Source organism: Lemur catta, chromosome 10 (assembly GCF_020740605.2).
Source record: "Lemur catta isolate mLemCat1 chromosome 10, mLemCat1.pri, whole genome shotgun sequence".
Classification (NCBI taxonomy): domain Eukaryota; kingdom Metazoa; phylum Chordata; class Mammalia; order Primates; family Lemuridae; genus Lemur; species Lemur catta.
In genome coordinates this window covers 37324137-37351896 of record NC_059137.1, presented here as the reverse complement: position 1 = coordinate 37351896, position 27760 = coordinate 37324137, and the positions used below count along the sequence as shown (strand labels likewise).

At 48.1% G+C, this 27760-nt stretch overlaps 1 protein-coding gene across 4 annotated transcripts in view; it reads right to left on the bottom strand.

Annotated features, from left to right (window-relative positions):
* Positions 1-2818: 2818 nt before the first annotated feature.
* FAM219A (family with sequence similarity 219 member A) overlaps positions 2819-27760 on the bottom strand; it is a 49914-nt gene continuing 24972 nt past the window's right edge. The window contains exons 2-6 of one of the 4 annotated variants that reach the window (XM_045562953.1): positions 7872-7971; positions 5104-5206; positions 4813-4893; positions 3667-3721; positions 2819-3127 (exon numbers count right to left, since the gene is read on the bottom strand). In XM_045562953.1, coding sequence (XP_045418909.1) covers positions 2969-3127; positions 3667-3721; positions 4813-4893; positions 5104-5206; positions 7872-7971 — 498 coding nt within the window. In that variant the 3' untranslated portion in view covers positions 2819-2968. The remainder of the gene's footprint in view (positions 3128-3666; positions 3722-4812; positions 4894-5103; positions 5207-7871; positions 7972-27760) is intronic. The other 3 variants (XM_045562954.1, XM_045562955.1, XM_045562956.1) reach the window with 3 other exon arrangements.

The window sequence follows — 27760 nt, the reverse complement described above, 5'->3', positions numbered from 1 at the left end:
CTGACTTGTTTGATGCTTTTAATATCATTATTTGTGTTACACGATACACAACCAAGGATGATGATCAATACTGCAATGGAAATGTTAAAAAAAATATTATACACGGCTCATGTCTTCCACACACCTTCCTGGAAATAAATTAGTGAGCACGGAGAAACCTGGCTGGGTGGCAGCCACAGCTGAGGGTAGAGGGAGTGTTAAGGCAGTATCTACAAGGGGGAAGGTGGCAGGAGGGCAAGCTAAGGCCTTGATTCTTCCCCTCCAGCCTCTTAGACAGGGAAGGAGGGAACCACACATTCTTGGCTGCCAGCTTCCTGCCTCTCTGCCGCACATACACTGCCTCAGTCGGAAGCCCTTGCCTGCCAGGGAACTAGTGTGTCCTGTGGGGAGGGAGCTTTTCCCTGGTTCCTCAGGGCCACAGAGATTGAACAACGGGCCAGAGTCACACAGCAAGTCAGTGGCAAAGGCAGCAGTCTAAATAAGCCCCCAAAAGAGGAGGTGCCCATGTTCTAGAAGGGTGAGTCAAGGAGCCCAGGGTGGTAGTGGTGGTGGTGGGAGGCCTGGTTCTGGGGCCCAGATGACAGGGGGTGGGGATGCCAGCCAGGGTGGGAGATAGGCTCAGATGGGGGCCAGTATGAGCCTTGTGGGCCCTGCAGGTACATTCTCTGTCCTTCCCTGCCTCTGGCATTTTCTCATCATCTAACTAGAGTCCCTGCAATAGGGGAGGTAGGGGTGGGTTGGAGGAGTGGGGGGTGAAGAGCTGTATCCCAACACTTTGCAGTTGGCAGCTCCTGGGTATGGTACAGGGGGAGGTGCTACCTTTCCTAAGCCAGCAGCCTCATTCCCCGCTCTCATCACCCCCCCTCCAGCTCCCACCTCCCAGGACTGGTGTCCAGAGAGTGAGCTGTGGGCCTGTCCATCACACGCTTGCAGCATGTGAGTGGTATCCAGGAGAGCAGATACACCAGCATGTGTCGGGTGTCAGCTTGGAGGAATGGGGGAGTATACACCTTGGCCCCATGGCATGAGGTTTGTGTAGCATAGGCCTCAGCAGTCTTAGGCTACCTGTGCTTTCATCTTCCTTCATGTGGGGCAGGTCTATATTGCCTGGCTTCAAGCTGGGAAGGCTGTTCACCTCTTCCTCCTCCTTTTTTTTTTTTTTTTTTATGCAAGGACTAAGCCATTCTAACCTCCTCCCTCTTGACTTCCTTTTTCTTTTTAGAGATGGCGTCTTGCTGTGTTGCCCAGGCTGGAGTGCAGTGGCTATTCACAGGTGTAATCATAGCACACTGCAGCGCTGAACTGCTGGGCTCAAGTGATCCTCCCTCAGCCTCCAAAGTAGCTGGGGCTATAGGTGACACCACCAGGCCTGGCTCTCCCTCTTGATTTTCATCCTCAGCTTTCCTGCTCCCTGCCCCCAAACCAGCAACAGCAGCAGAAGCAGCAGTACACACATTCTGACCCACAGACACCCCTACAGCTACACACACAATAGACACTGCCCACCCATACACATTCACAGACACACACACATATTCCCAAACAGATCCACATGTACTCAGGCATACACGGTCCTGATAGAAACTGCCCCATCCCCCTTCTACACAGTCACACAACTCCGGAGGCCCCCTGGGTGTACTCAAAGACACACAGAGATCTCCTCATCCCCTTCCACAGAGGTTCCTATGAAGAAATTCCTTCAGGTATAAAAGGACCTTAAAAATAATTTCAGCTGCTGTTCATTCTGCAGTTGAGGAAACTGAAGCCGAGAAAAAGCAAGTGGCTTGTTGAAGATGCCAGGGAGAGTGCCAGAGCTAGGACCAGAACCCAGGCTTCTGACTCCCAGTCCGAGGCTCTCAGTCCATTGCCCTGCTGGGCAGTCTCTCACACTGTAAACGGATACACAGTCACTTCCCCACCAGGGACACCCACATCTATGGCAGGAATAGACCCCAGGAAAGACAGGTCTGCCCAACACAGGCACACACACTCCCTGATAGCCTCAGATACATGCACATTCTGCCAAGCACTCCCTACCGTCTCCAAACAGCCACTCAGCCCACTGTATTCCCCTAAGCTTGCTCCTTGATGATTCTTTCTGGGAACCAGCCTCCCAGATCTTGGGTTGGGGTGAGATGGGAATGGGACATTAGAGGCCAGCCTTACTCCCTGCTTCCAGCCCGGGACTGAGACCAATGAACAGAAGTGGGGGTGGGGATGGGGAGGAGGTGGCAGAGAGATAGATGCATTGGTTAGGGGCCAGTGAGGACAGATCATACTACCCCAAACTCTGGCCTGTCTCTGAGGCCCACCTTACCCTGTCCCACTCCCAGGGAGCAAGAAGGAGGTGATTGGGCAAAGAGGAGGAAGAAGGCAGTGATCCTTTGGGTGAGGGGCAATATCAGTTGGACAGCTTTGCCAGGGTTTCCCATCAGATGAGAGGAAAAACGCTAATAGGTACATGGGCCATCAGGGGTGCGTGGAGGGGACTCTGAAGTGCTGGGACCTGCTGTCACTGCCCTGGGCCTTTCTCTCCCCACTCCCCAGCCCCTTTCCTTGTTAGGCTGGGGCTGGGGGCTTCATGGCTTTGCTGGGGTTTGTGATCCCTCCCCCCTCTCATTAATGTTGGCTTCCCTTCCATCCAGTCTTCTCTCCCCCTCACCGGACTGCAGCCTTGGGGAGGGGGGCAGGGTGCTGGGTGAGGCCCCCCAAGTAACTGAACAAACAGCCTCCACCCGTCCTCAGCCCCCGGGGGTGGAGAGAGACCCGGTTTTGGTTTCTCCGGCTCCGTGAACACACAGAGGTACACGTCCTACCATAGGAGGAAGCAATGACTGTTACGAGGTTGGCGGCTGTAGGGGGCGCGGGGGCCGGGGGCAGGCGGACGAGCCGGGGAGGGGTCTGCCCCTGCCCGGTCCAACCTGGCCCGCGTCGGTTCCGCCCCGGGAGGCCGCGGAGGCCCCGCCGGCTACTGAATGTGGCAGGCGGTGGAGGACGTGGCCTGGCAGCACATGCAGGTGGGGTTCACGGACTTGGGGGGGATGAGGTCTAGGTCCTCGTCGTCAGGGATCTCGTCTAACCGGTAGCCGTCCTTCAGCAGCTGGATGTTCAAATCTTGGTTGATCTGCTGTAGACAAAGGGGAGGGAGGTCAGGCTCAGGGCGGGGATGGGGAGGCACCACGCACCCCCAGGCCACGCCAAAGACAGCGCCCGCATATCAGCCCGTCCCCCTACCCCGCACTGCTGGCGTCCCCAAGCCCCGCCCTGCCTAGGCTCCCGCAGGCTCTGGCCTCACTTGCTTACTGGCACGTCGTGAGTCCCCGCCCCGCCACAGACCCCTCCCCATTCTAAAGTCAAGTCTCCCCCTGAGCCTGCTTCCGTCCGGGTTTTGCCAGTTTCAGGCCCGTTCCCACACCTTCGCCTGCCGTTCACGCCCCACTCTACTGACGAGCCTGGCTCCAACCTAAGCCGCGCTCCGAACCCTGCTCCCTGCGCTGGAGGCCGCGACTTCTTTCCGACACCAGCCTACCCCAGGCCCCGCGCCCTCAGCCCAGCTCTGCCTAGTTCTCCCCTCAGGGTGTGCTTCGGCCCGGCAGCACCCCTTCTTCTCCTCGACAGAGGCGATCCTGCCCGGCTGTGTCTAGGGCCGAAGGGGTAGGGGCTCACCTCAGCAGAGGAGTAGCCAGAGGAGGAGTATCTGGACATGTCAAAGTCATCATCGCTGGCCGTGGAGAAAAGAGGACAGAGAAGTGATTCGGGGAAATTAAACAGAAAAAATTAAATAGAAAACTCCCTGCACTCCCACCTCCCCATCAGTCAGCACCCCACCCCTCCCTCACGGTTCCAAATAAGGAGCACAATCTAAACAAAAACTGTGGCCAGGTGCAGTGGCTCAGGCCTGTAATCCTAGCACTTGGGAGGCTAAGGAGGGAGAATCACTTGAGGCCAGGAGTTCAAGACCAGCCTGGCCGGGCGCGGTGGCTCACGCCTGTAATCCTAGCACCCTGGGAGGCCGAGGCGGGCGGATCTTTGAGCTCAGGAGTTCCAGACCAGCCTGAGCAAGAGCGAGACCCCGTCTCTACTAAAAATAGAAAGAAATATATGGACAGCTAAAAATATATATATATAAAAAATTAGCCGGGCATGGTGGCGCAGGCCTGTAGTCCCAGCTACCCAGGAGGCTGAGGCAGTAGGATTGCTTGAGCCCAGGAGTTTGAGGTTGCTGTGAGCTAGGCTGATGCCATGGCACTCATTCTAGCCTGAGCAACAGAGTGAGACTCTGTCTCAAAAAAAAAAAAAAAAAAAAAAAAGACCAGCCTGGGCAATATAGCAAGACCCCATCTCTACAAAATAAAAACAACAAAAAAATTAGCCAGGCGTGGTGGTGCACCCATAGCCCTAGCTACCCGGGAGGCTGAGCCAGGAGGATCACTTGGGCCCAGGAGTTTGAGGCTGCAGTGATCTATAATCACACCACTACACTCTAGCCTGGGCAACAGAGCAAGATCCTGTCTCAAAAACAAAAACAAAACTCTGTTTGCTGTGCAAATGCAGGTTTTTAAAGACAGGTTCCCTAGCTCCACCCTTCTAAATAAATTGCTACTCTTAACTTCCTTCTAAATACTCTCCTCACCCTCTTCCCCTCATTTTTCTAGGCTTAAATCTCTCTGACTTGTTGGGTTCACCCTTAGAGAAATTCTGGCTGAGGAATAACCTTCTTCTAACAATATAGCGGGTGTGGCCTGTACAGCCCACTTGTGCTCACACAGCTTCCTGTGGCTTGCCCAGCTGCCCTCAGGCCCCCGTACACACCTGTCCGTGTCAAGGGCTACCAGTGGCTTCTCATCTGGGCTCTGGTCAAGCGAGGAGTAGCCTTTATTGGGGACGACCAGCCTGGGTGAAGAATTTTGGGGGTTGGAGTGGCAACTGGAGCACACAGACCTGGCAGGGGGCTGGGCTGGGTCCCACCCCACCACTTCCCTCCTCCACCACCCCCACTTTGGATCCTGCTGAGGCTCTCTCCTCTCAAAGAGGAGCTGGGCCTGAGAGGGAGGGAAGAGGGGGAGGCTGGCAGGGTCCGGGTAGGCTAGAGAGGGCCTCTACCTCGTCCGGGCCATGACATTGTTCTTCTTGGGTTGCTGGTTGACGGGGCTACCCATGCTGCCGTTCTTCAGGGAGCCCTTCCGGGCCATCTCCCGCTGCTTCTCTGCAGGAGAACATGGGAAGGAAGCTGTGTCCTGCCCTCAGGGCCACCCTGCCTCACCACTCAGGGCAGCCTGGGCTGGGCCTCTGTTGTGACACCACTTGCTCCTATAGGGACTGAGGCAGGGGCCCCCACTCCAGGCACTGCTGCTTGGTGGAGACAGTCCTTGGCCCTGTATAAGCTGAGGCAGATAGTGGGGAGCAAAAGGAGGGGGCTGAACTCCTCTCTTCCAGGAGCCACAACTTCCATGTGGGGCAGTCAGTGTGTGCTTGATAGCAGGGAAAGGCTAGAGAGGGAGAGATAATCACAGAAAGAAGTAGCAGTCAGGGAGGGCTTCCTGTAGATGACATCATGAGCTGGAGAGAGGAGGGCATTCTAGGAAGGAGTGTACAAAATAGTGTCTAAAAAATGCATTTAGAAGTGAACATACGTGTGGATCTGGTTGTTACAGAGGGGTGAAGAGAGAGAAAGGTCAGGTTAGAAAAGTAGGATCCATTTTTCAGTCATTTATTCATTCAACAAGTATCTGTGTCACCAATCATGTCAGGTCCTGGGCTAAGGGCCTGAAGATTCTCTCTGGTTACAAACTCAGATTGTGAAGGCACTGAATGCCAGACGGAGGAGTTTGGGATTAAAACAGAAGGAAAAAGGAGCCACTGAAGGTTGTGAAGTGTGAGGGGCAGGGAGCAGGGGGCTGAGGTAGCCCACTTGGCTATCCCGCCTAAGTGATGCTCCAGAGCCTACCAGGTTCACAGGGCTAGACATCAGATGACCCGCTGTCTGGTGTGTGACAACCATCACCAGAAGTAGCTGTCTGGGCCCTGGAGGAGGCCCATCTACCCTGTCCTACTCATCTCAAGTAAAGCCCAGGTCTACAGAAAGGAACTATGGGGAGAGGGACACTGGGGGAAGACTGGCTCAGAAAATAACCACACGCTCCAGTGAGTAAGGACAGGAAGGGCCTTTACAGCTACTGTGACTCACTTTGAAATTTCCCCTGACCTCCAAATATCTCCTCTCCTACTCTTTGACCCTCTTTCTTTGCCTCTGCTCATCCGACTCCAGCGTTTTGTCCCGGTCTTTCCAGCAGGTGGCAGCTGCTATTACCACATCAAGCCTCTAGGGGGTGCAATTTGCCTTAAAGTTCCCGGTGGTAATTGTCCTCAGTGCAACTGGAGCAACGCTGTGAATTTTCATGGGTGGCAATGTAATGAGGAGAAAAATAATGTTATTTTAAAAGCATGCTAAAAGTGTTTGAAATAGTGAAAAAATGCAAACAATAAACTGGGAAAAACCAAACTACAGACTACTGTGCAACCATTTAAAAGAATGAAGTCACTCTCTCTATATTGACATTGGAAGGGGCTCCACGATGTTAAGGGGAAGGGGGAGCAAATGTGCACAGAAAATGTGTGCAATGTGGTGCTACTTATGTTAATATACCAAATAAAACTACAAAAACTAAAAAGGCTCAGAATGATTACCTCTGGGGAGGAGAATGTGATGGGGGAGAGTAGAGGAGAACTTATACTTGTTAAAATACTTGTATTGTGAAATTAAACAATAATAAACACATAAAACTGGCTACAGTTTAAGTCTGATATCTTAGGAAGATGAATCAATTCCACTGATAGAACTGCTCTCTTGTTTAGAAAAACCGCTTGGGGGGCTCCCTTGGATGTGGTCTGGAAGAAGAGAAGCAAGGTAAAAAATTTTAAAAAGGACAGGACTCTGTGGAAAGGAGTCATGGCAGCTGCAGAGGGAGAAGGCTTTAGGATAGATGGGAACGGGATCTTAGGGTGGAGGATAGATCCAGTATTTTGTGGGCCGCTGGAGCCTGGGGAGAAAGATGGACAGGAGGGTGGCTGGAATGGCAGAGGAGTTTTGAAGGCTAGTGATGACCTATATTTCACGATATATGTGCCGTGCTGTGATTTATCTTCATGAGACCAATTTTTTTTAGAAAAGTCTGTTATACACAGCAGCCTTGAGTCAGTGAAACTTTGGCCCCTGAAGGGAGAGGCAGTGTTCAGGGTGAAGTGAGATGGTGGCTGTAGGAGCTGTGGGCAGTGGTTGGGAGCCAGGTGACTTCCAAGGAGCAGGCTGCACAGTAAACTGACTTTGGAGTAGACATGAGATAAACCCTCAAGGGAAAGGTGACCTGGAACAGGGGGGAGATATTTGGGTTTTCTAAGAAACTGAGGGAAAACACTCCCAAACAGGAGCCAACCAGGCCCCAAGTTCTCAGGATGGGCTCAAGTTGGAATTGGGTGAGAGGCTCAGCTTCTAGGGTTTGGAATCCTCATTCCTTTCCATCCCTCAGACATAACAACTGACACATCACCTCTAAGGCAGCTTCCTCTCAGCCTAATCCAGTGTTTGATGGGACTACCAAGTCTTCTCTCTGGGGTCCCACACCTTTGCCCCTGGAATACCTGGAACCTTCTTGGCCTCAGAGATGCCACCTAGAGTTTCAGGCTTCTGCAGAGAACTGTAGCTGTCCTCTCTGCCTTGCAGGAGATAAGGTGCCTGGCAGTGCCAATGACTTGGTGGCTTGAGTCTTGGAGTCATCTAGGCTGAGTTGGTTTATTTGTGGCACCTCATTGCAGACCCAGCCCAGAGTACCTGTCTACTCCCCATATCTCCCTCACCCCTCAGACACACTCACCCAGCTTCACTTGGAGCGGGGATGGTTTGTAATTCATGGCTACTGACTCACCCTCCCGGGCGTCACAGTCTCCGTCTGAGATGGAGGCGGCGGCTGGGTCCTATGGGGAGAAGGCAGAGAGACAAGGAGTGTTAGGAGGTGAATACAGGGGACTGCTCTCAGCCCTGAAGCTAGCCTTCCCACCTGCCCTCTGGGTTGCTGGGAGCATTCGCCACTGGCAGCAGCAGGGCACTCAGGGAGAGCGGGGCAGACACATCCACCGTGGGACAAAGACACTGGGCTGGGTAGAAAAGCCAAGGATTTTGGTCCCAATTACACCCAGCTGAGTGTCTGTCTTCAAAGTCCTGTGATCCAGCCTCCTCCAGAAAGGCCACCACGATTTCCTTAAACCCACAGGACTTCCTTTTCTTAACTCCCATACTAGTGGCCCTTCTCCTCGGGCCCTTCCTGTGTGCTTATTTGGCAAGGTCTTTCTAGGTTCCTGAGAGGTGAAGTCTGAATTAAGGTCAGAGTAGGTGCTCCCTGAGTCAGGCCTTCTCCTTCTGTTTTCTAGAGCTGGACAAGTTCACAGGATCCAGAGAACTGACTGGCCAACTCAGGCCAGACTTCTAAGCTGTAGCCACTTGACAAAAAAGAGTTCTAATGAGGACTTCTTTAGTTCACAGATGAATCCTAAAGAGTGTTTCCTGGGAGAACCTGAAAGGTTGGCTGTGTATGGTAGGTGAGAAGACAAATAATGACAAATCAGCAGGTGGCCAGTTAGTCCTTTGCTGCCCAAAGTGCAAAACACTTGATACTATCATACAGATGACAAGGAAGGTAGGAAGGCATGCATTCTGTGGATTGTCCAGGGTCTGGAAGCTTGTCAATCTCCCTCACTGCCCTGCTCACTAACCTCCTCCCACTGAGCTGGTCCCTGTGCTGCCCAGAGTCCTTATCTAGCCTTGCCACTCCCTCTAAAACATGCTCCTCTGCTGCAAGATCCAGGGCACTAGCCCACCCTGTCTCAGTCAGTTGGAAAGGGCTGGAGTCATTCACATTCCCCCTGAGGCGCTGATGACCAAATGTTGATATGGGTGCTGCCACTCTGGGCATCTTTGCATTTTAACCAGGGCCTGCAGAGTGGTAAGCCTAAGGTATGAGGATTGCAGAGGGCTTCCAAGGCTGCTGCCCATTCGGCCTCTGGGGATGCAGAGAGCATAGGTAGAATGCTGCCATGGGGTCAGGCCCAGGGATCTGAGTGGTGGCTGATGACCCAGAGAGGCTAAGATATATTAATATAACCATTATGGTGCCTTCTGTTTCCTTTAAAATGAGGCAGCAGGGACAAAAACATGCTGTCACTAAGGACAAAGGGAAAAGTCTAGAATGTTTGGAAGGGAAATCCTAGCCTCGTCTGCGTTCCTTCAGGCCATCCGGAGCACAAACCCCTGGATGGGCTGTGTTGCCACAGTGGTTTGCAAGTTCCTAAGGGCAGAACCTGGGCCTCCTTCCTCTCTCTGATCCCTATCCCTTAGCCATGATTGAGGGGACAGTGGGAGGAGGCTTTGCCCCAAAAGGTTAGGTGCCATAGTGTCTGCATCTAAGGCAATTTCCCATGCTGCAAGCCTCCCTAATCCTTCATCTTCCTGGGCTCAGCAACCTCCCTGGGAGACTCCTCACAGATAGCACCTGCCCTGCATGGCCTTGGAGATGCTTATATGCCATTCTGTGGCCAAACAGCTTCTCAGCTGCTACCTGCTCTGGTCACAGTGGGTGACAGGGAGTGCTCACTCTAAAGCAGCTGGAGCGAGGGCTTTTCAAAGGGCAAATCCCATAAGCATGCTGGTGGAACCCTTCCAGGGAAGCACCGGCCAATCTCCAAGTTCCCCAATCACATTCCTTCACTACTTCTGTAGCATTTGTCATATGCCACACACCACATCCATTTATCCATGGCTTTCAGGACACCGTGCTCCCTTGGCTCATCTCTTACCTCTAGGGCCATTTCTGTGTCCTCCCACAGCCCTTGGTCATCTCTGCAGGGTCCTGCCCTCAGCCCTCCTTTCTCTCTTTGGGGAAACTTGATGTCTGTTATAGCTTTGATTGACTTTATTTTATTTTATTTTTTTGAGACAGGATCTTGCTCCGTCTCCTAGGTTAGAGTGCAGTGGCATCATCATATCTCCCCGCAACCTCAAACTTCTGGGCTCAAGCAATCCTCCTGCTTCAGCCTCCCAAGTAGCTGGGATTATAGGTACATGCCACCACATTTGGCTACTTTTTCTATTTTTTTGTAGAGATGGGGGTCTTGCTCTTGTTCAGGCTGATCTTGAACTCCTGGCCTCAAGTGATCCTCCCACCTCGGCTTCCCAAAGTGCCAGGATTACAGGCATGAGCCACTGTGCCCAACATGGATTGACATTTTTATACCAGTAACTTCTAAATCTGTGGCCTTCCAATCACACATCTGCCCCTTAAGCCTTCATCCCATCTATCACATGAGAGTGTTAGGCTTCACTGTCCTTTCCCAGGGGATGATTTTAAAAATCACAGGCCCCCAGGCATCTGGGGCTAACTTTTTACTCCTTAGGGCAGGCCAGTTCATCAGAGTCTCTTCTCTCAGGCTGGAGGTATGGTAACATTGGAGGTAGACTGTGGGGGAAGGACAGGGCCTGGGAAACAACTCTGGTCATAGGGACCCGCATGTGGTCCTCAAGGCCCATTGGGCAGTTCCTGGTGGTATCCGATCCTGATTGAAATGGCAACTCCTTTGGGCCATGAGCCAGGGTGAGAGTTCCTGTGCAAAGCCCACAATTCAGCATCTCCCCTGACACTGTACGTGATAGAAGGCCATCTTAATGATAAGCACAAAGATCTCTGGCACTGTGACTGCAAAATCAAGCCTTTACTGTGGGCTTCCTGTATGTCTTCCCTAGAAATGCAGCCAATGCACTATGGCCATCACATGGAGATATAATCAGGAGACTAAATGTAAAATATTCATGAATGTAAGTATCAGAAAGGACTCCAGGCAGAAGGAAGTGTCTGGGTCCAAGAAATCAGGGAGAATTTAAAATGCCCCCCAAGGATATCTGAAGGCATTAGCTAGATCCAGGAACTAGAGTGAGGATTAACAAGATTATTAATAAACACTTACCAGAGACAGACATTGAAATGCATCTCTAGCAGCAACACATGTTTTTGCAACCCTTCAAACAAATTCTCCAAAGACTGTGGAGATGATTAATAGCCCAGTCTCACTGTTTCTGGGACAGGATATATAGGCTAATGGCCAGTGCAAAGCCAATACAGCTAGAGGAAGGCAAAACTGCCAGAAGAATCCTTAGAGTTAGTCTGGTCCAGTGATTTTCATTAAATTGTGTTCCCTGCACGAGCAAGATGGGGGAGCAATGGCAGGGCGTCTGGCTTCCCTCCAACTAGAGTAGATCCACCTTTATTTAATTTCCATAACAGCCTGCTGCAAGATTTTGGTTGGAGAAAAGGTTTTATTGTTTGGAAAAAAAGGTTAAAATCTATTGATTTAATCCAACCTGGTATTTTAAAAATGTTTTATTATGGAAATTGTTATGGAAAGCAGAGAAAGCAATATAGTGAGATCATGGATGCCCATCACCAGCCTCAACAAATATCAACTTATCAACCCATTCTTTTTAATAATGAGGAAGGCTGGACCCAGAATAGAAGTATCTCACCCAGGGTCAGTGATGGAGTCAATGACCTTTCAAAGCTTACAGGGAAAAGAGCATGACTAGGGCTTGGAGGTAGAGATGGGCCCTCTGGGAGGCTGCTCCATTCCTGCAGGCCCAAGTATCAGTCTGCATATTAACCTCCTCCCTTTCCTGCTACCTCAGGGGTGTCCTAGCTCATGAATTGTCTCTAACTGGCTGATCTTACTTGTTGGAGCTGAGGGTAGCACAGTAGATACAATGGTAGGCTGGGACCCAGGAGATCAGATAAGCAGGATAGAATTGGGTGGGTAAAAAGGGGGAACAAAGGGAAAAAATCAGAAAGTAGAACCTTCAAGGCTCATGCCCATAGTCTTAGGAGGGAGGGGCAAAAGGGACTGCTTTCCTGAATGACCAGCAGAGCTTACAGGTTGCTCTGGCAGGACTCTGGGTGACAAAAAAGAAGACTTGTAGGGGGCTTTATAGTTCTTCACATAAGTCTTCAGATCTATAAGCTCATCTGATTCTCACAAGTACCCAACAGACATGTGATTGCCTCACCAACATTCAAATCATACCCCTCCTCCTCCACTGGGCAACAGACATGGCTTTAGTGGGTTGACTTCACTCTCAGTGCTAAGAGGATGCCCTGACTAAAGGAAGACAGTCTACTCTACACAGTCCCATCCTCCTTGCCACACAGACTGAAAGGAAGATTGGAATGGTTAAAGCATAGACTCTGGAGCCTGAGTATCTAGGATCAAATTCTACCTCCTCCATTTACTAGCTGTGTGATCTGGGCTTCAGTTTCTTCATTGATAAAAGAGGACTCATACTAATACCTATGTCAAAGGTTCTTTGACATAAAATGAGTTATCATATGTTAGGTACTTAGAATAGTACTTAGTATAGTATATACTGAGCACTATATCCATGTTAGCTATAAAGTTGTCATTAGTATAGGTTCAGTGAGGCCTACACAATCATGGACAGCGTGTCCAAGGAGTGACTGGCCCACAACTGCAGCCCTGATACCACATAGCTTGGGGCCTGGTTTATATACAGAGGTATCTGTGGTAAAGGTCTTCCCTCCACAGGGTAAAGAGGGGCCTCACCAGGGGCATTCCTGTTTCCTTTCTTTCCTTACTCTACCATGCTACAATTCCCTCACTTATTTAATAATGCTAGGCCTGGGGCTTGTAAAGACAAATAGAAAATAGCCCATCCAGGCACAGTAGCATGGCCTGTAGTCCCAGCTACTCAGGAGGCTGAGCCAGAGTATTGCTTGAGCCTAGGAGTTCAAGTCCAGCCTGGGCAACATAGCGAGACCTTGTCTCTAAAAAAAAAAAAAGAAGAAAAGAAAAGAAAATAGTCCCACCTTTAAGAAGCTCTCAGTAATTATCAATAAATGTCACAAGAGCCATATAAAAGTAGAAGCAATGGGACAAAGGGAGGGTGGTCAGAGGAGACACTTGAAAAGATCTCAAAACATCAGTTCACCAGTTAGTTTAAGAGGAGGAATGACTTTCAGGGAACATGTGTAAAGGCTCAGAAGCATGAAACTAACATGGTACATTCAAGGAAACTATCAACATTTTGCTACAGTTGAAGCCTTGGAAGGCATGATGAAACGCAGCAAGAAATCAAGTTCAAGGGGTCAGGAGGGCTCAAGTCATGATACAAGGAGGGCCTTGGTTTTGTTCTTTATGCAGGAGATTATGGGGGCAGGCAATGAAGCCTCAAGCAGGGGAGTTACATAATTTGAGATGGAGAAGGGCCCTCTGATGTGGGTGGGTGGAAGGGAGATAAGGATATTTATGAAACTACTACAACAGTGCCAGCAAGAGATAGCAGGGACCTGAACCAAGCAGAAGCAGAAGATGAAAGGTCAGAAAGGAGGATGTCATTGAGGGTGGAACTGGCAGACTTTAGATACAAAATGTAAAAGGAAGAGTCCAGACATTCCTACTTTTCTGTCTGGAGTAATTGGGAAAGGAATACTAATTTTTAAAACAGAAGGTGCAAGAGAAGGCACAGCTACATGGCCAGGAAAACCAGTTAAGTTCATTGGGGACACGTTGAATTTTGATGTGTCTTTTGTACACCCAAATGCTATCACTAGTCAGTATGATTTGAGGAGTGGGAGCTCACAAAAGAGATGTAGGCTGGTGGTGATGGAAGCCACAGAGGGGAATAAGCCCTTAAAGAGAATTAGCAGAATGAAAAAAGGCAAGAACCAAGGATGAAGCTCTGGGGAATGAATATACAAACTTAGGGGATAAGTGGAAGAAGGATATTGGGTAGGAATAGAGAGATGAGATGTAGGAATAGACCTAGGACGTCATTCAGGTAAAGTTTCAAGGTGAAAGAAATCTATAGTGTCAATAGGCAAATGGATACATAAGACAAAGACAAAATTTAGAAATAAGGAAGTCATAGGTAGCCTCAGTTAACACAGTTTTAGTTGAAGGATAGGAACAGTCCACATTACAAGGGATTTAGGAGGGAATCAGAGATGAGGAAGTAGAGACAGTGAACACACGCTATTCGTTCAAGGAGCTACATTGAGAAGGGAAGGAATGAAAATGAATGACAGATAGAGGGAGCTTTAGAGTTGTAAGATTTCTTTAGAGCAAGGAAATGCTAGACAACTATTCTAGACTGAGGGGAAAGAAGCTGGGTAGAAAAGGAGATGTTTGATGGGGCATGATCTTTGAGAAGTCAAGAGCAGAACCAGAGCCTTAGACCAGAGAAGGACGCTCCTTACTGAAATGGAAGGGAGGTGAGGATGGGTAAGGGATGAAGATAACATGGAGGTAGAAAGGTGAGTGAAAAGTTAAGGAAGTTTGTTCCTTCCTAAAAGCTTTCTTAGGTAAAGGAAGGGGGTGAACACCAAGGGGTTGGGGAAAAGAGGGATACTTGGTGGCTGGCTAGAGCAGGAGATCAGACTGGCTGGGATCCCAGCAACAATCTTCATCTTTCACTCACCCATGTCATCCAATCACAAGGATGAAAGGTGCTATCCATGGTGCTGAATAATCTTGCTTTTGTCTTGTGGGCTGAGCATACATGATTCAAGGTAGAGACATGATTCAATTTTAGTTTTCCCACAGGGGAGGGTAACCTCTGTCCTCACCTCCAAGCACGAATTCTCAGGAAGATGGAAATTGAAATGGATTTAGAGTAAGGTATGAAGAGGGAAAGTGCTTGTACCAACATTATCTAAACTTTCTTTACAAAACACAGATGAATTTTCCTTTAGTTCTAAGGGGAGTTGGGGGAGGCAGTTCTGAGTTGGAGAATGCTGAAAGGCTACCTCTGGAATAAGGCCATGTCTGTACTCTGTTTAGTTTCTCTGAGTGATAGCAGGAAGCAAGACAGACAGAAAAGCAGAAATCAGGAAGCAGGGCCAGGAAGGATAGTGCTGATAAGGAAACAGGAAATGAGAGGAGATCTGGGGCTCAGGCCATTCTCTAACAATTGGGCAAAGCAAAATAGGGCACCAAAGACAAGCTCTGTTTCCTGTCACAATCTGTCCAGAGGTCAGCTCAGAAACTACCTGGTGCTGTGGTCCTCCTATTTGGGCACTCCCCTGAAACATCTCTTGAGGCCGGGCACGGTGGCTCAGGCCTGTAATCCTAGCCCTCTGGGAGGTCGAGGCGGGTGGATCGCTTGAGGTCAGGAGTTTGAGACCAGCCTGAGCGAGACCCCGTCTCTACTAAAAATAGAAATAAAAATTATCTGGACAACTAAAAATATATATAGAAAAAATTAGCCAGGCATGGTGGCGCATGCTTGTAGTCCCAGCTACTTAGGAGACTGAAGCAGTAGGATCGCTTAAGCCCAGGAGTTTGAGGTTGCTGTGAGCTAGGCTGACGCCACGGCACTCACTCTAGCCCAGGCAACAAAGTGAGACTCTGTCTCAAAACAAACAAACAAACAAACAAACAAACAAACAAACCATCTCTTGGCAGTGTATGGAAATAAGCATGTTTAGAAATCATATTTTAGAAGGCAATCCAGGAAATACAACTCAACTTCACTGAGTGTTCATAGCTGGGCAGAAACCTTACCTCTTGTCCAAGAATATTCAGTAGCAACCTAGGTATTGTTTGGTTGGCTCTACTTCTCTGAACATGGCTGTTATTTAGCCTATAACACATTTTCATCTGTCTTTGACTCCACATCTCAACATGTGAACCATTTGGCCAATGACAGCTCTTTCACTGCAGTGTGACCTAAAGCCATACCTCAGCACACTGGCCATTTCTTGAGTCCTATTGTTGGGCAGCTCCTGTTTTTGTTTCCCATCTCTCTTCCTCCAGGATTTCTCCGGGAGCTGCCTGCAGTGCCAGGCAATTGGCCAGGACTTCTATCCTTTTGGGACATATTAAGATCTCTAGGGGTCACACTTATAGGGAAAGACAAAGGACTTCTTATAGGGGTAAGGTCCTTGGGGGAGATCCAGAGGAGAATTACGGAAACATAAGGAAGAGAATTTCTCCAAGTATTAGTGGATCTTACAAATAGGGAAGGAAGAATAGAAGAGCTGAAGAGAAAGTTTGTGAAGCCTGAATTTGGGAGAGAAGGCAGAGGATCCTAGCTATCTCAGGGAGGTCTCTCTTATTAGTCTAAATCACCTCAGTCTTCTAGGTTTTTCTCTAATAGAAGATCCAATTCAAATAAAGTCAACACGCTGAGTGACCACTCTCTTTCCAGCTCTAGACTACATGCTGGCAGTAGAATGCAGAGGAGGAAAGCACTCTTTCTTTATACACACCACACTTCTGCAGAACAATTTGGGGTAAAGTGAAGTTCACCAAAAAGAAATGGGAAGAATTCTCATGCTAGGGCTAGAGTTTGGAACTCAAGCTGATCCTTTGAGTAGCTGATTATTTTCTCTCCTTAAACAGTTCCTAGGATAGAATCCATTACCCAAAACAAGCACCACCAAGCCTTAGTATCTTTATGGTGTCTGTTCCTGGGACAACCAAAATGGAGACAGGTGCTACTTACTCTAGGCCTAGTAACAACTGTAGCCATGGGACGTTTAATAGATTTTTCTATTATAAAGTAATACATGCTAAAATTTTTAGAAATCACCTATAGTTTCACCACCTTGAGACAACCTCTGTTAATGTTCTAGCATATCTTCGTTTTTAGTGTATACTACAGTAGCAAAACTCTGAGGTTTACCTTTTTCAGGAGTAGGTGCTGCTCCCATCTTCATGGTCACAGGGATGAGCCTCCAGGAACCATGTTGGTTCCATGTGCTCCCACCCCTTTGGGTATATGCTTGGACCAGGCTGAGCCAATCAGTCTTCCCCCAAAATTGGGAAGTGGGACTAAGAGGAGACTTAAAGTTCAAAACTGTGGATTGGTGGCAGACATAGTCACTTGGGAGAAAGACAAGAATAAAGCTGATATTTAGAAAGAAACAAACAAAAGAGATGGAAAGAATGCTCCCTAGGTTTCAGGCTCAGGTTCTAGAGTCTGCCCTATCCCTCCAAACCTTGACCTCATGCTGCCCTTAGACACTATGAGAAACTGTAGCATGCTTGTAGTCTATTCTCCTTCTGAGCTTAAAATAGCTTCAATAGGATTTTGCTACTATAATCAGAGAGCATCAACTAATACATGTGCATAGAACAATATTTAAAGAAGAACACACTGTATCTTGTATTCTGTATTTTAAAAAATTAGTATCAGAACATAATCAGCTCTCCACATTTTTTTAAAAAAAGAGAGGCAAGGTCTTGCTATGTTGCCCAGGCTGGAGTGCAGCGGCTATTCACAGGAGCGATCATAGCGCACTACAGCCTTGAGTTTCTAGCCTCAAGTGATCCTACCACCTCAGCATCCTAAGTAGCTGGGGCTACAGGTGCATGCCACCATGCCCAGCTTCATATTCTTACACAGTTTTTTTGTAACTATCAGTTTAATGGCTGTGTAATATCCATAGAGAGGATGTACAATAACTTTTTAATGATTCACTTACTTTTGACATTCAAATTGTTTGCAATTTTTCACCATTATAAATAATGCTATACTGAAATCCATATATATTTGCATTTAGGATGATTTCCTAAATAAAGTAGAATTACTAAGTCAAAAAACATGAGTGCTTTTAAGATTCCTGATATATATTGCCAAACTGCTTTCCCAAAGGATTGTTCCAATTTACAATGCCTCCAGTCAGTCATGACTGAGAATATAGCTGGTTTTTAATATTTTATTTTTCACTATGTCCCAGGGAATTTCAGGTCATCATATCTATCCATCATCCTCCAAGAGAGCTCTGTTCCAGCCCTCATTTACCTGGTTCCCTCTGGGGACTCTTCTTTCATAGAACAGAATTTCCTCTGGGCATCACCTGCCAGACAAAATACTCCTGACTTGAGGCCACCAATTAAGAACAAAAGGAGGGAAGACTAGTACAGTGAAGCTTGGGAAGGGTTCTAAGTGGAGTGCCAGTACTGTCTGGTAGCTGCCACCTTGTTTTTGCCAGTCCTCACCTATGGCAACATATCAGCTGTAGGAACCAAATGTAATTGCAGAGCTGGGAGGCAAACCTCACAGACAACCTCTCTTGCTCTCAGACTTGCGGTGGCAGAATTAACCAAAATGGCTCTGGAGTTATCCCAGCTAGGGTGGCAGCTCCCACTTGCTTACCTATTATTTAGTTTTCAGAAATAGCTGCTCAGAAACAGGGAAAGAGAAGGATAGTGAAAAGTATGAAGCTAGTAGTGAGATAGCAAAAAGCTATATTTGTTTTGAAATAGAGAGACGAGGGACCAGTGAGTTTTTAAAAAGAAGATTTAGATTTAGAAACCATGCTTCTTCATGGTTAGGACTGTGCTTGTCCTACACTCTCATTCCCACTCACCTGGAAACCCTCAACTCAGAGATACCCGCTGTAGCAGCTGTGGCTTGGGGGAATCCTATGTATAAAGGCCTAGGGGACAAGTCTCATGACCCAGGAGTTAGCAGCCAGAGTTAGAAATTGAGAAGCCTTGTTCCTTCTAGGAGGCCTGGCTTGGCCTATCTCCTGTCCTTCATCCCCTGAGCCAGATGTTGAGGAGGCTTCTGCCTTGCCCTTGGACCAGCGAGAGACAGGGGTCTTGGGCTACACAGTCTTGTGACCTAAAAGGTCTTTGAGCCCCACATCACTGCCCCCCACTACCCAACCTGTTTAGGGAAAGATCATCTCATTTAATAGAGAAAGGGTTAAGGTGCAAAGTTCTTTAAAAATAGATCAATAATGGTTGAAAGGGCAAATTTCATGTCACATATATTCTACCGCAATAATTATTTTTTTTTTTTTGAGACAGAGTCTCACTCTTTTGCCTGGGCTAGAGTGCCATGGCATCAGCCTAGCTCACAGCAACCTCAAACTCCCGGGCTCAAGCAATCCTCCTGCCTCAGCCTCCTGAGTAGCTAGGACTACAGGCATGCGCCACCATGCCCAGCTAATTTTTCTATATACATTTTTAGCTTTCCATATAATTTCTTTCTATTTTTAGTAGAGATGGGGTCTCCCTCTTGCTCAGGCTGGTCTCAAACTCCTGAGCTCAAAGGATCCACCCGCCTCGGCCTCCCAGTGCTGGGATTACAGGTGTGAGCCACCGCACCCAGCCCACAATAAAAATTAAAAAAAAAAATTCAACCAGCAGGGTCTAAGCAGAAGAGAGGACAGTATCACAGTGGGTGGTGGAGAGGAGGTGGACCCTTTCTCACTTTTTATAATCAGGTTTAGCCACCAAAACTTTTGAGGATGAGGCCTTTCATAGGAGAGGGGAAATTTTTCTGAGGTCAAGGGAGCTGGAGGGGCTAGGGATTTGGGGTTGGGTTTCTGGGACCTTTCTACTTGGGGTGCCCCTTAGACAGGGCCCAGAGAACAGGAAGATGGGAACCAGGCTAACAGAGCTTAGGGAGCATGGGCCAGAGGCTCTTTTAGTTTCCTTCCAGGATGTGAATTCCAGTTCCTCAAGGTAAGAAAGGAGGCACAGACACTGAGGAGAGATACTGCCCAGGAACCAACATGGAGCATTTGATTGGAGAGTCCTTGAGACTGGTCCCTCAGAGCCCTGCATGTGCTGAGAAGCTACAGCAGGAGAAATGCCAACAGACACTGACAGTTGTCTTGGGCTAGATTGACCTGTGCATCCTTGTCTGGATCTTGGCCCCAAATCTCACGTAAGGGTTTTTGGTAAGCTTCAATTATCCAAGGAACTGAGCCTGGCCTGCACTGGTTCATGAATCTTTGGGGCTCCTTGGTTTCCCAGGAAAGCAAAGTAATAGTCTGGCAGAGTCTATGGGATGCCTTCCCAGAGCTGCCATCTCTGATCCCTTCCCTCTGCAATGGACAATGGATTTGGAGGACTGGTATCAAATAGCTTCTTCCCTCTGTGGTGTTTCCTACCCCTGTCCTCTCTCTTCAGCCTGTTCTAACTCTATAACCCCCATTATGCCTGGCAGGTACTACTTTTTGCTCACAAAGACAATTTGCAGCTCTAAAGCTCAACTCTCTGACCAGAGCAGTCTCCTAGTCTTCCCTTTTCATCATCCCAATAATTAAACATTGGTGAACTTGCCACTTGTTAAAAAATTTGATATTCACTGAACACCAACAGGGGGCAGGGCACAATGTACATTGGGAAGGGAAAAACAACCAAGCCCTTGTTCTTGCCAAGAAGACTTTAAAGGTAGGGAGGTGATAGGCACACATACCAGCCTATCTAAGGCAGAGAGAGGAACAGAAGAGGCAGGAATGCATGAAGGATGGCGAGAGCACAGGGGACAGTGATGGTGCTGGAGGTTAATTATCCTCCCTGACAGAGGAACAGACCTGGACAGGAGCTTTGTTAAACCAGAGGCCCAGCTCTTGGGTCACTGGGTACTTTGGCCGAGGGTTTTAAGCAATGATTGGTGCTGTGGCGTCAGCCTAGCTCACAGCAACCTCAAACTGCTGGGCTCAAGTGATCCTCCTGCCTGAGCCTCCCGAGTAGCTGGCATTACAGATGAGTGCCATCATGCTCGGCTACTTTTTTCTATTTTTAGTAGAGATGGGGTCTCAAACTGCTGACCTCAAGCAATCCTCCCACTTCAGCCTCCCAGAGTGCTAGGATTACAGGCATGAGCCACCGAGTCTGACCAATTCTATTCTTATGACTTTTAGCTGCTGCTGCTGCTGCTGCTGCAGTCCTACCCTGTCACAGGGCACTCAGCCCACCTCATTTCTGGGGGCTCAGGTACAGCAGAGTTTTTATTAAGAAGGGAAGGGTTTTCTATTAAGAAGGCAAACAGGGATTCAGAGTCCTTTCCTAAGATTGCTTAAGAGAGATGGTGGTTTTGCTGAAACAAACTCTTGCTGCCTCCAACCAAGCCTAGGGCCTGCAGTCACTCTCACCAGGCCTGCTCTGTGCAGCAGGGAGGCCCAGGCTGAGGGCCCCATGGAGGCTTGGGGCCTAGTCTGGGGTGAAGGAGATCAGAGAGGAGAAGGAGAGGCTTAACCCCACAAAAGGCTTATGAACCCCATATTGAGTCTCCCAAGAGAAGACAGGTCGTGTGTGTGTGTGGGGGGGGTGCTGGTGGGGGGAGGGATACATGTGCCAGTTGGGGACAGAGAAGTAGGGGAGGGGAGATTCTAGCCTAGAAGTAGCCCACGGCAAGATTTTAGCAGTGAAGTTAGCCAGTTGCTGATTATGCATCTCTCAAGGGAAACAATACTCAACTGCTAAGCTTGATGGTCCCAAGGTCTCTGCTGGAGGATACCCCCAAGCTCAGGGCGGTAGAGAGCCTTTCCTTGCACACCCATTACTCCCTAGCTAGTGCAGTGACACTGACTGGCTAACTCAAGTGTACAGCCTCATGTCCAAGGCATCCACAGGAAGGGGCCCCGAAACAACAAATAACAAACACCCTCCCAGAGAGGCCCCTCTGCAGCTCTGTAGCCCAGGTCTCTGAGGATACCCCTCTGGTCTGACTATACCCCCCTGCCACAGCCCCCACCACCTCAATACAACTTTCACTTCTTCTAGACAGCTCTGACACACTGGCACAGCCCACATCCCTCCATTCCTGCTGAACCTATCTATGTGCCCCTAGGGCAGTGCTTCTTAAATCATTAATGTGCATGTAAATCATCTGAGGATACTGTTTAAATGCAGATTCAGATTCAGTGTGCCTGGAGTAGAGCCTGAATGTCAGCATTTCGTACCAGCCCCCAGGTGAAACCAATGGTGTTAGTACGGGGACCACACTTTGAATAGCAAGGCTCTAGGATAGACCCTCTCCATCCACACCATCCCCAGACAGCTCATCAAAGAGCCCTCTACCCCAGCCTTAACCTGGTTACATTCTTAGTGCCAAGAGGGAACAGTTGTTAGGGAGGAGGCAGCTCTACTAAGAGCTCTGGCTGGACCCAGGTAGGGAGTTGTTCACAACAACGTAGCCCAGGTGTGGTTCTTCTGGAATTCATCAAATGATTTGGTTACTATTGCTTAAACACCTGCCATATGAATGCCATGGTACTAGGTGCTCTATTTATATTATTTCATTTAATCCTCTCCCAAACCAAATAAGGTGAATATCATCACTCTCATTTTAAAAGAACCAGGCTGTGTAAAGTAATATGTTCAAAGTCACACCTTGCAGGTGATTTGAATCTAATTTGCTCATTTCTCATACCCCAGCCCCTCCTCAGAGACATCAGACAAAGTCATGAGATTAACAGAACTTACACAGCCGTGGGACTGTTGTCCTGAGAAGCAGTCAAGGCTGGTACCTAGTCCAGTCATGTCTCCAGAGCTCTTTGGAAAATGGCATGGATGCTTTCTGATCACCAACATCCTGCTTGATAAAGCCTCTCTTAGAAAATGGCATGATGCTTTCTGATCACCAACCTCCTGCTCGAGGAGTTCTCCACAGGAAGGAAATATTGGAGCCACCTAAGCAGTCAATAACTCAGAATGGAGAGAGAGACTGGCAGGAAGCAGCAAGAAAGAAAATGCAGCGGGAACTGAGAATGCTGAGCCCAGGAGAGAAAAGCAGAGGGCAGTGCAGGAAAAGGAGACAAAAGGGGTCTCAGCTACCAAATTCAGTTCCAGTCCCACATTTTAGGGACACCTATATTCTAGGTGCTGTGCTGGGTGCTGGGCATATAAAGATAATACAGCCCCTGCCCATGAAGATCTCATAGGCCAGTGAGTGAGGCAAATGAATAAATAGATAATTTTAATAATATGCTGAGTGCTATGGCAAAGGTTTGGATAGAGGGTTGTAAGTGCACAGGAAAGAAGCATCTATTCCACCCTGGGGAATTAGGGAAAACTTCTCCAAAGAAAGCTAAAAGAAGCATGAATAGGAAGTAGAAGTGAACCAGATGGAGAAAGGGGTGGGGAACAAAAAGAAAAGAAAGGAATGGGGAGGAAGAAAACTATACAGCAGGCAAAAGGAAGAACCCAATTCTATTAGAATGTTAATGTTACGGGGTGAAGTGGTAGGCGATTAGAATAGAATAGGAGGAAGACTTAAAATCATGAAGGACTTTGTAAGTCACGTTCAGGGCTCTGGACTTTAACTGGAAATAATGGGGAGCCATTGAAGGATTTTCAGCCCATTGTCAGATTTATACGGACAGATCACCCTGGGGGCAGGTCTAGAAAATGATTAAACCGTAGGCAGGGAGACCACATAAGAGCCATTGCAAGAGCTGATGAAAGCTTGAAAAAGGTAGTAACAATGGGGTTGGAAAAAAGGGGATGGAGAACAACATATCAAGGTCAAACTGCTAGAGCTTAGTGGCTGATTGGATCTGGGTTTGAGCAAAAGACCCAGGCAAGGATGACTCCCAGATTTCATCCTGACTCAGGTGACTGGGTGAATTGTGATGCCACCAACCAAGACAGAGAAACAGAAATAAAAGTTTTAATGATTTTGTGTGTGTGTGTGTGTGTGTGTGTGTGTGTGTGTGCGCGCGCGCGCGCACGTACAGGAGTATATATATGTCTACAAATAAGGAGGGCTAGAGAAAAAAAAAACAACCCCAAAGAATACTAACATTGAAGGGGTGGGCAGAGGACTGATAGCCATGGCTAAGAGGGGTAGGGGACCAAGAAGAGACTGGTGTCATGGATGTCTGAGAAGGACAGGGTTTTGAGAAGGATAATATAAGACAGAGAGGAACCAGAACCAGAGTCCTGGGTCAGGGGGTGTCTTGTTATATGACAAGAGAGACTGGAGGATGGTTGAGGCTGGGGAAAAGAGCCAGCACAGAAGGGCCTGCCGTTTGAAGACATCAAGAAAGAGAATTCAAAACACACCGTTTGTTCTCAGGTTGGCTGACATTTCAGCAAAAACTTTATTTTGTTCTCAACAATTATGGGTCCAATCCTTGGGTGGCTGTGAGACTCCCCACAGAGAGAAGCCCTCCAGTAGAGAAGTCCAGTCACGGTCCAGAGATCATGGCAGGTCTGCTCTTTCTTAGGAATTGTGGGCAAGGGGTGGGCTGAAGGCAAAGCAGGCTGACCAGGGCCTGGCCAACCCAGCGGTAACAGCAAGCAGTGGAGTGGGTAGGTGCCCCAAGTTCTGGGTGCACCAGAGTTTCCTGACTTAGCCATGGGCCATCCTCCCCAGGCTATGGCAAAAAGCATCAAAGATCTTGGACTTCTAGACGTTGGGGCAGGGGGCCAGAACAGACCTAACAGGAGTGGCCTGTGAATCCGGGAAGAGATGGGAGCAGCCTGCATTGAGATTTTTCCAGAACCCGGAACACCTGCTCCACCAACTGTGAACATCCAGAGGGAGGCTCAACATTGGAAACTGTACTCTTACTTGGTAATCATGATTTCTTACTTTTAAAACCTTCAATAGTATTTTTCTGTAAAAACAAACAAACAAAAGCAAAAATAATGAATCACTTAACTGTTGATTTGTCTTCAGGTATAGCAATGGAGTCAGTAAGCTGCATGCCTCTCCTGTGCTTAGAGAAATTGGAAAATGTGCAGTTGAAATTAGGGGTAACTTTTTGTTCTTCTGTCTCTTGCATGCAAACACTGAAACCTGAGTGAGTGGGCAGGGTACCGAGGAAATCCACAGGAAATCCAGGCTTGCACCAGGACAGAGGACTGGCAACCTCAATGAGGTTGGACTGACTTCTCCCAGAATTTTGACCCTGGGGACCTACTGCATTTTCAAAAAATCATTTTGAGGGTAGGAACAGCCTGTGTTTGGCTATTTACAAAAATAGGTCTGTGAATGCTGTTGGAGTTGAATGAATGTTTTATGCTATGTGATGCATTTGAAATATCCCAATAGACTGAAAAATTTTTGCTGTGAAAGGAATGCTTGTTCTGTAGAGTTAAATCTTGGTTACAATTAGAAAGAAAATTCCAAAAGTTCCTTTGTTCCTGACCGGGGAGCAATGCTTTCTCTTCTACTGCACAACCTTATGGCTCTCAGAGGGTTAGTTACAAGGCCTTCATATCTGGGCTTCAAGCAAAAACAGAATAGCCATTTCCAGGAGTATTTCAGCTTTTATATGGACACCTAATTTCGCAGGCAGTAGGAGCCTGCATTTTTTATATTATGACATCCACTCATTATTCCATCCCTTTTTATCTTTCTCTCCAGTGAAAATCTCCCGAGTGTTGGATCATCAGTGATTTTATCCTATTCCGATGTTTAGGAGAGTAATTTTCAGCTCCCTGTTACATTTAGGTAGGATAAAGATGAATTCTCTCTTTTTAGACAGGAGAAATGATGGTCTATAGAAAGAACCCCAAAATCCTGGATCCCAGCCTACAGTAGACCCTGTGCTACTCTGGATTCTGAAAGCCTTTTGCACCCTCCCCCCACCACCTCTGGCCCAGCTCTAGCCAGCTACAAATTGTCTGGATCGAGCTGCTTAGACGCGCTGATGTTATCGGCCTTGTGGTGCCTGGAGCATGCAGATAGCAACAGGCAATGGCGCCGTCTCACAGGACGTAGTAATGTAATTTAGTTTCTGAAATCCAAGTATAAAATCTTGAAAGCTGACTTTTTTTTATCTACCTTAGGAGGGGTGGTGGTGGTGTGGAATTCCCAGTGGAACCATCTAAATAGAGAAATGGTTTCTCTCATGTATTAATAAACAGTTCAAAGCAATGAAAAAACAGAGAAAGGATTTGTAGAGAAAGCAAATGTGGGGAAAGTCTTTCTTGCCTCCTCCTTCCTCCCTCCTCTGAGCTGTGCTGCCAGGTGAGGACCACTCCATCTGTGTGATCCCCAAGCTGGGGCTAGAAGCACCTGATCCTGAGCATTTCTGCCAGAGTCCCCTGTGCTAGGGAGATGGAACAGCCACCATCCTACCCGGGGGGCATGCCATGGCAGTTTGGGTGGTCTCAACCAGCACTCTTTTTGAAAGGAGTTATTCAGACTGGGCTAAGAATGGTGGCAAAGGAGCAGTTGCTTGCCTTCCCTTCCATCTCCCCAACCTCACCTTGTGCCCCTCTTCCCTAGGCTTTGCATCACTGATCTTCTTTGTTCCCGATGGGTACCAAGATCCTTCCTACCTCATGCTCCCCTCTGGTTAAATCTTACTCGTCCTTCTGGCCCCAGCTGACACAGCACCTCTTAAAAGAAGCTTCCTATGAATGCCACACTAGGTTAGACCCCTCTCCAATATACCCTCACAGCCCCCTGCCACTTTTCTTTCATGTACTTATTAAATTTTACTTAAGTGATTATTTGTATAACTTTTTTTTTTTTTTTTTTTTTTTTGAGACAGAGTCTCGCTGTGTTGCCCTGGCTAGAGTGAGTGCCATGGCGTCAGCCTAGCTCACAGCAACCTCAAACTCCTGGGTTCAAGCAATCCTACTGCCTCAGCCTCCCGAGTAGCTGGGACTACAGGCATGCGCCACCATGCCCGGCTAATTTTTTTTTTTTTATATATATTTTAGTTGGCCAGATAATTTCTTTCTATTTTTAGTAGAGACGAGGTCTCACTCTTGCTCAGGCTGGTCTCGAACTCCTGACCTCGAGTGATCCACCCACCTCGGCCTCCCAGAGTGCTAGGATTACAGGCGTGAGCCACCGTGCCCGGCCTATTTGTATAATTTATTTGTTTAATAAATGTTCATGAAGGTAGGGACCATGCCTGTCTTCACTGTGTCCTCCCCAAGGCCTAGCACAGGAAATGAAGGGCCATAATCTGATAACAAACATTTCCTTCTACTTGGTTTGAAGGCACAGCTGGACCTTTCTGTAACAGAGAGGTGACAAAAGGCTGGTGACCTACCAGGCTGTGCCGGGGCCTAACGGTGTCCTAGAGTCAGATGTTGCATTGTGTGCTCTTTGTAGGACCATTCTTCAGTGTAAGCGTCTGGCCAGGAGCTGAAAATCGCCTTCCAGAAGTTATTTTGGAGAAGAGCTAAAGTAGGTGTCCCCAAAACCTTCACTCACTCACTTGCCTGAAGGTTTGGACTAGTTAAAACCCCACTTAAGGTCCATGGCTAAAGCAGCAACTCAGCTCCAGGTCAACTCTTGGGAATGACCACTAGCTGAGCAGACATGATCTTCTTTGCGACTCAAGGGCTAGGCTCAGCTCTTTGCTCGTGGATATATACTTCCACAATTAAATGCATAAGGCCCAACTCTTATTGTTGAGTTCAGAGGAGTGGGCAATCACCTTGGAATCCAAATCATCAGAAAAACCTTTGGGGGGAGACAGGAGTGGGGCTTCTCTGATTTTATGTCTGTTCAAAGTGCTTTCTGACAACCTGGGGCTCATAACCATGTTTACTTGGCAGTCACCACGCCCAAGACAGGGGAGCTCTTGGGAGCTCAGACATAAGGACATGGGGATGAAGGAAAATGCAAGAACCCTCCTGGATTAGTAAACACAACCTCTGGCGGAAGTGTAGGGCCTATGGATTCCAGTTTGCCTGGGAACTGTACTGACTTTGAGAGTCTAGACAGGCACTCTCTGAGCCTCTGGGTCTGTTTTTATTCAGGCCCTGAGATTCCAGAAAGAGCCTCCAGGGTAGAGAGTAAATGAATTGTCCCAGGTCAATGCCAGATGGCATCCCTGGGATTAGAATTCATGGGCCCTTGTTTCCAGCCAGCTGCTCCCTCCCCTGAGTCCTGCACTGTTTTTTCTGAATGCTCAGGATTGTATTCAATTTAGTAAGGTTTGTGGTCACATAATCACAGCTCTTAAATAAAACAACGACTACAGAGCAT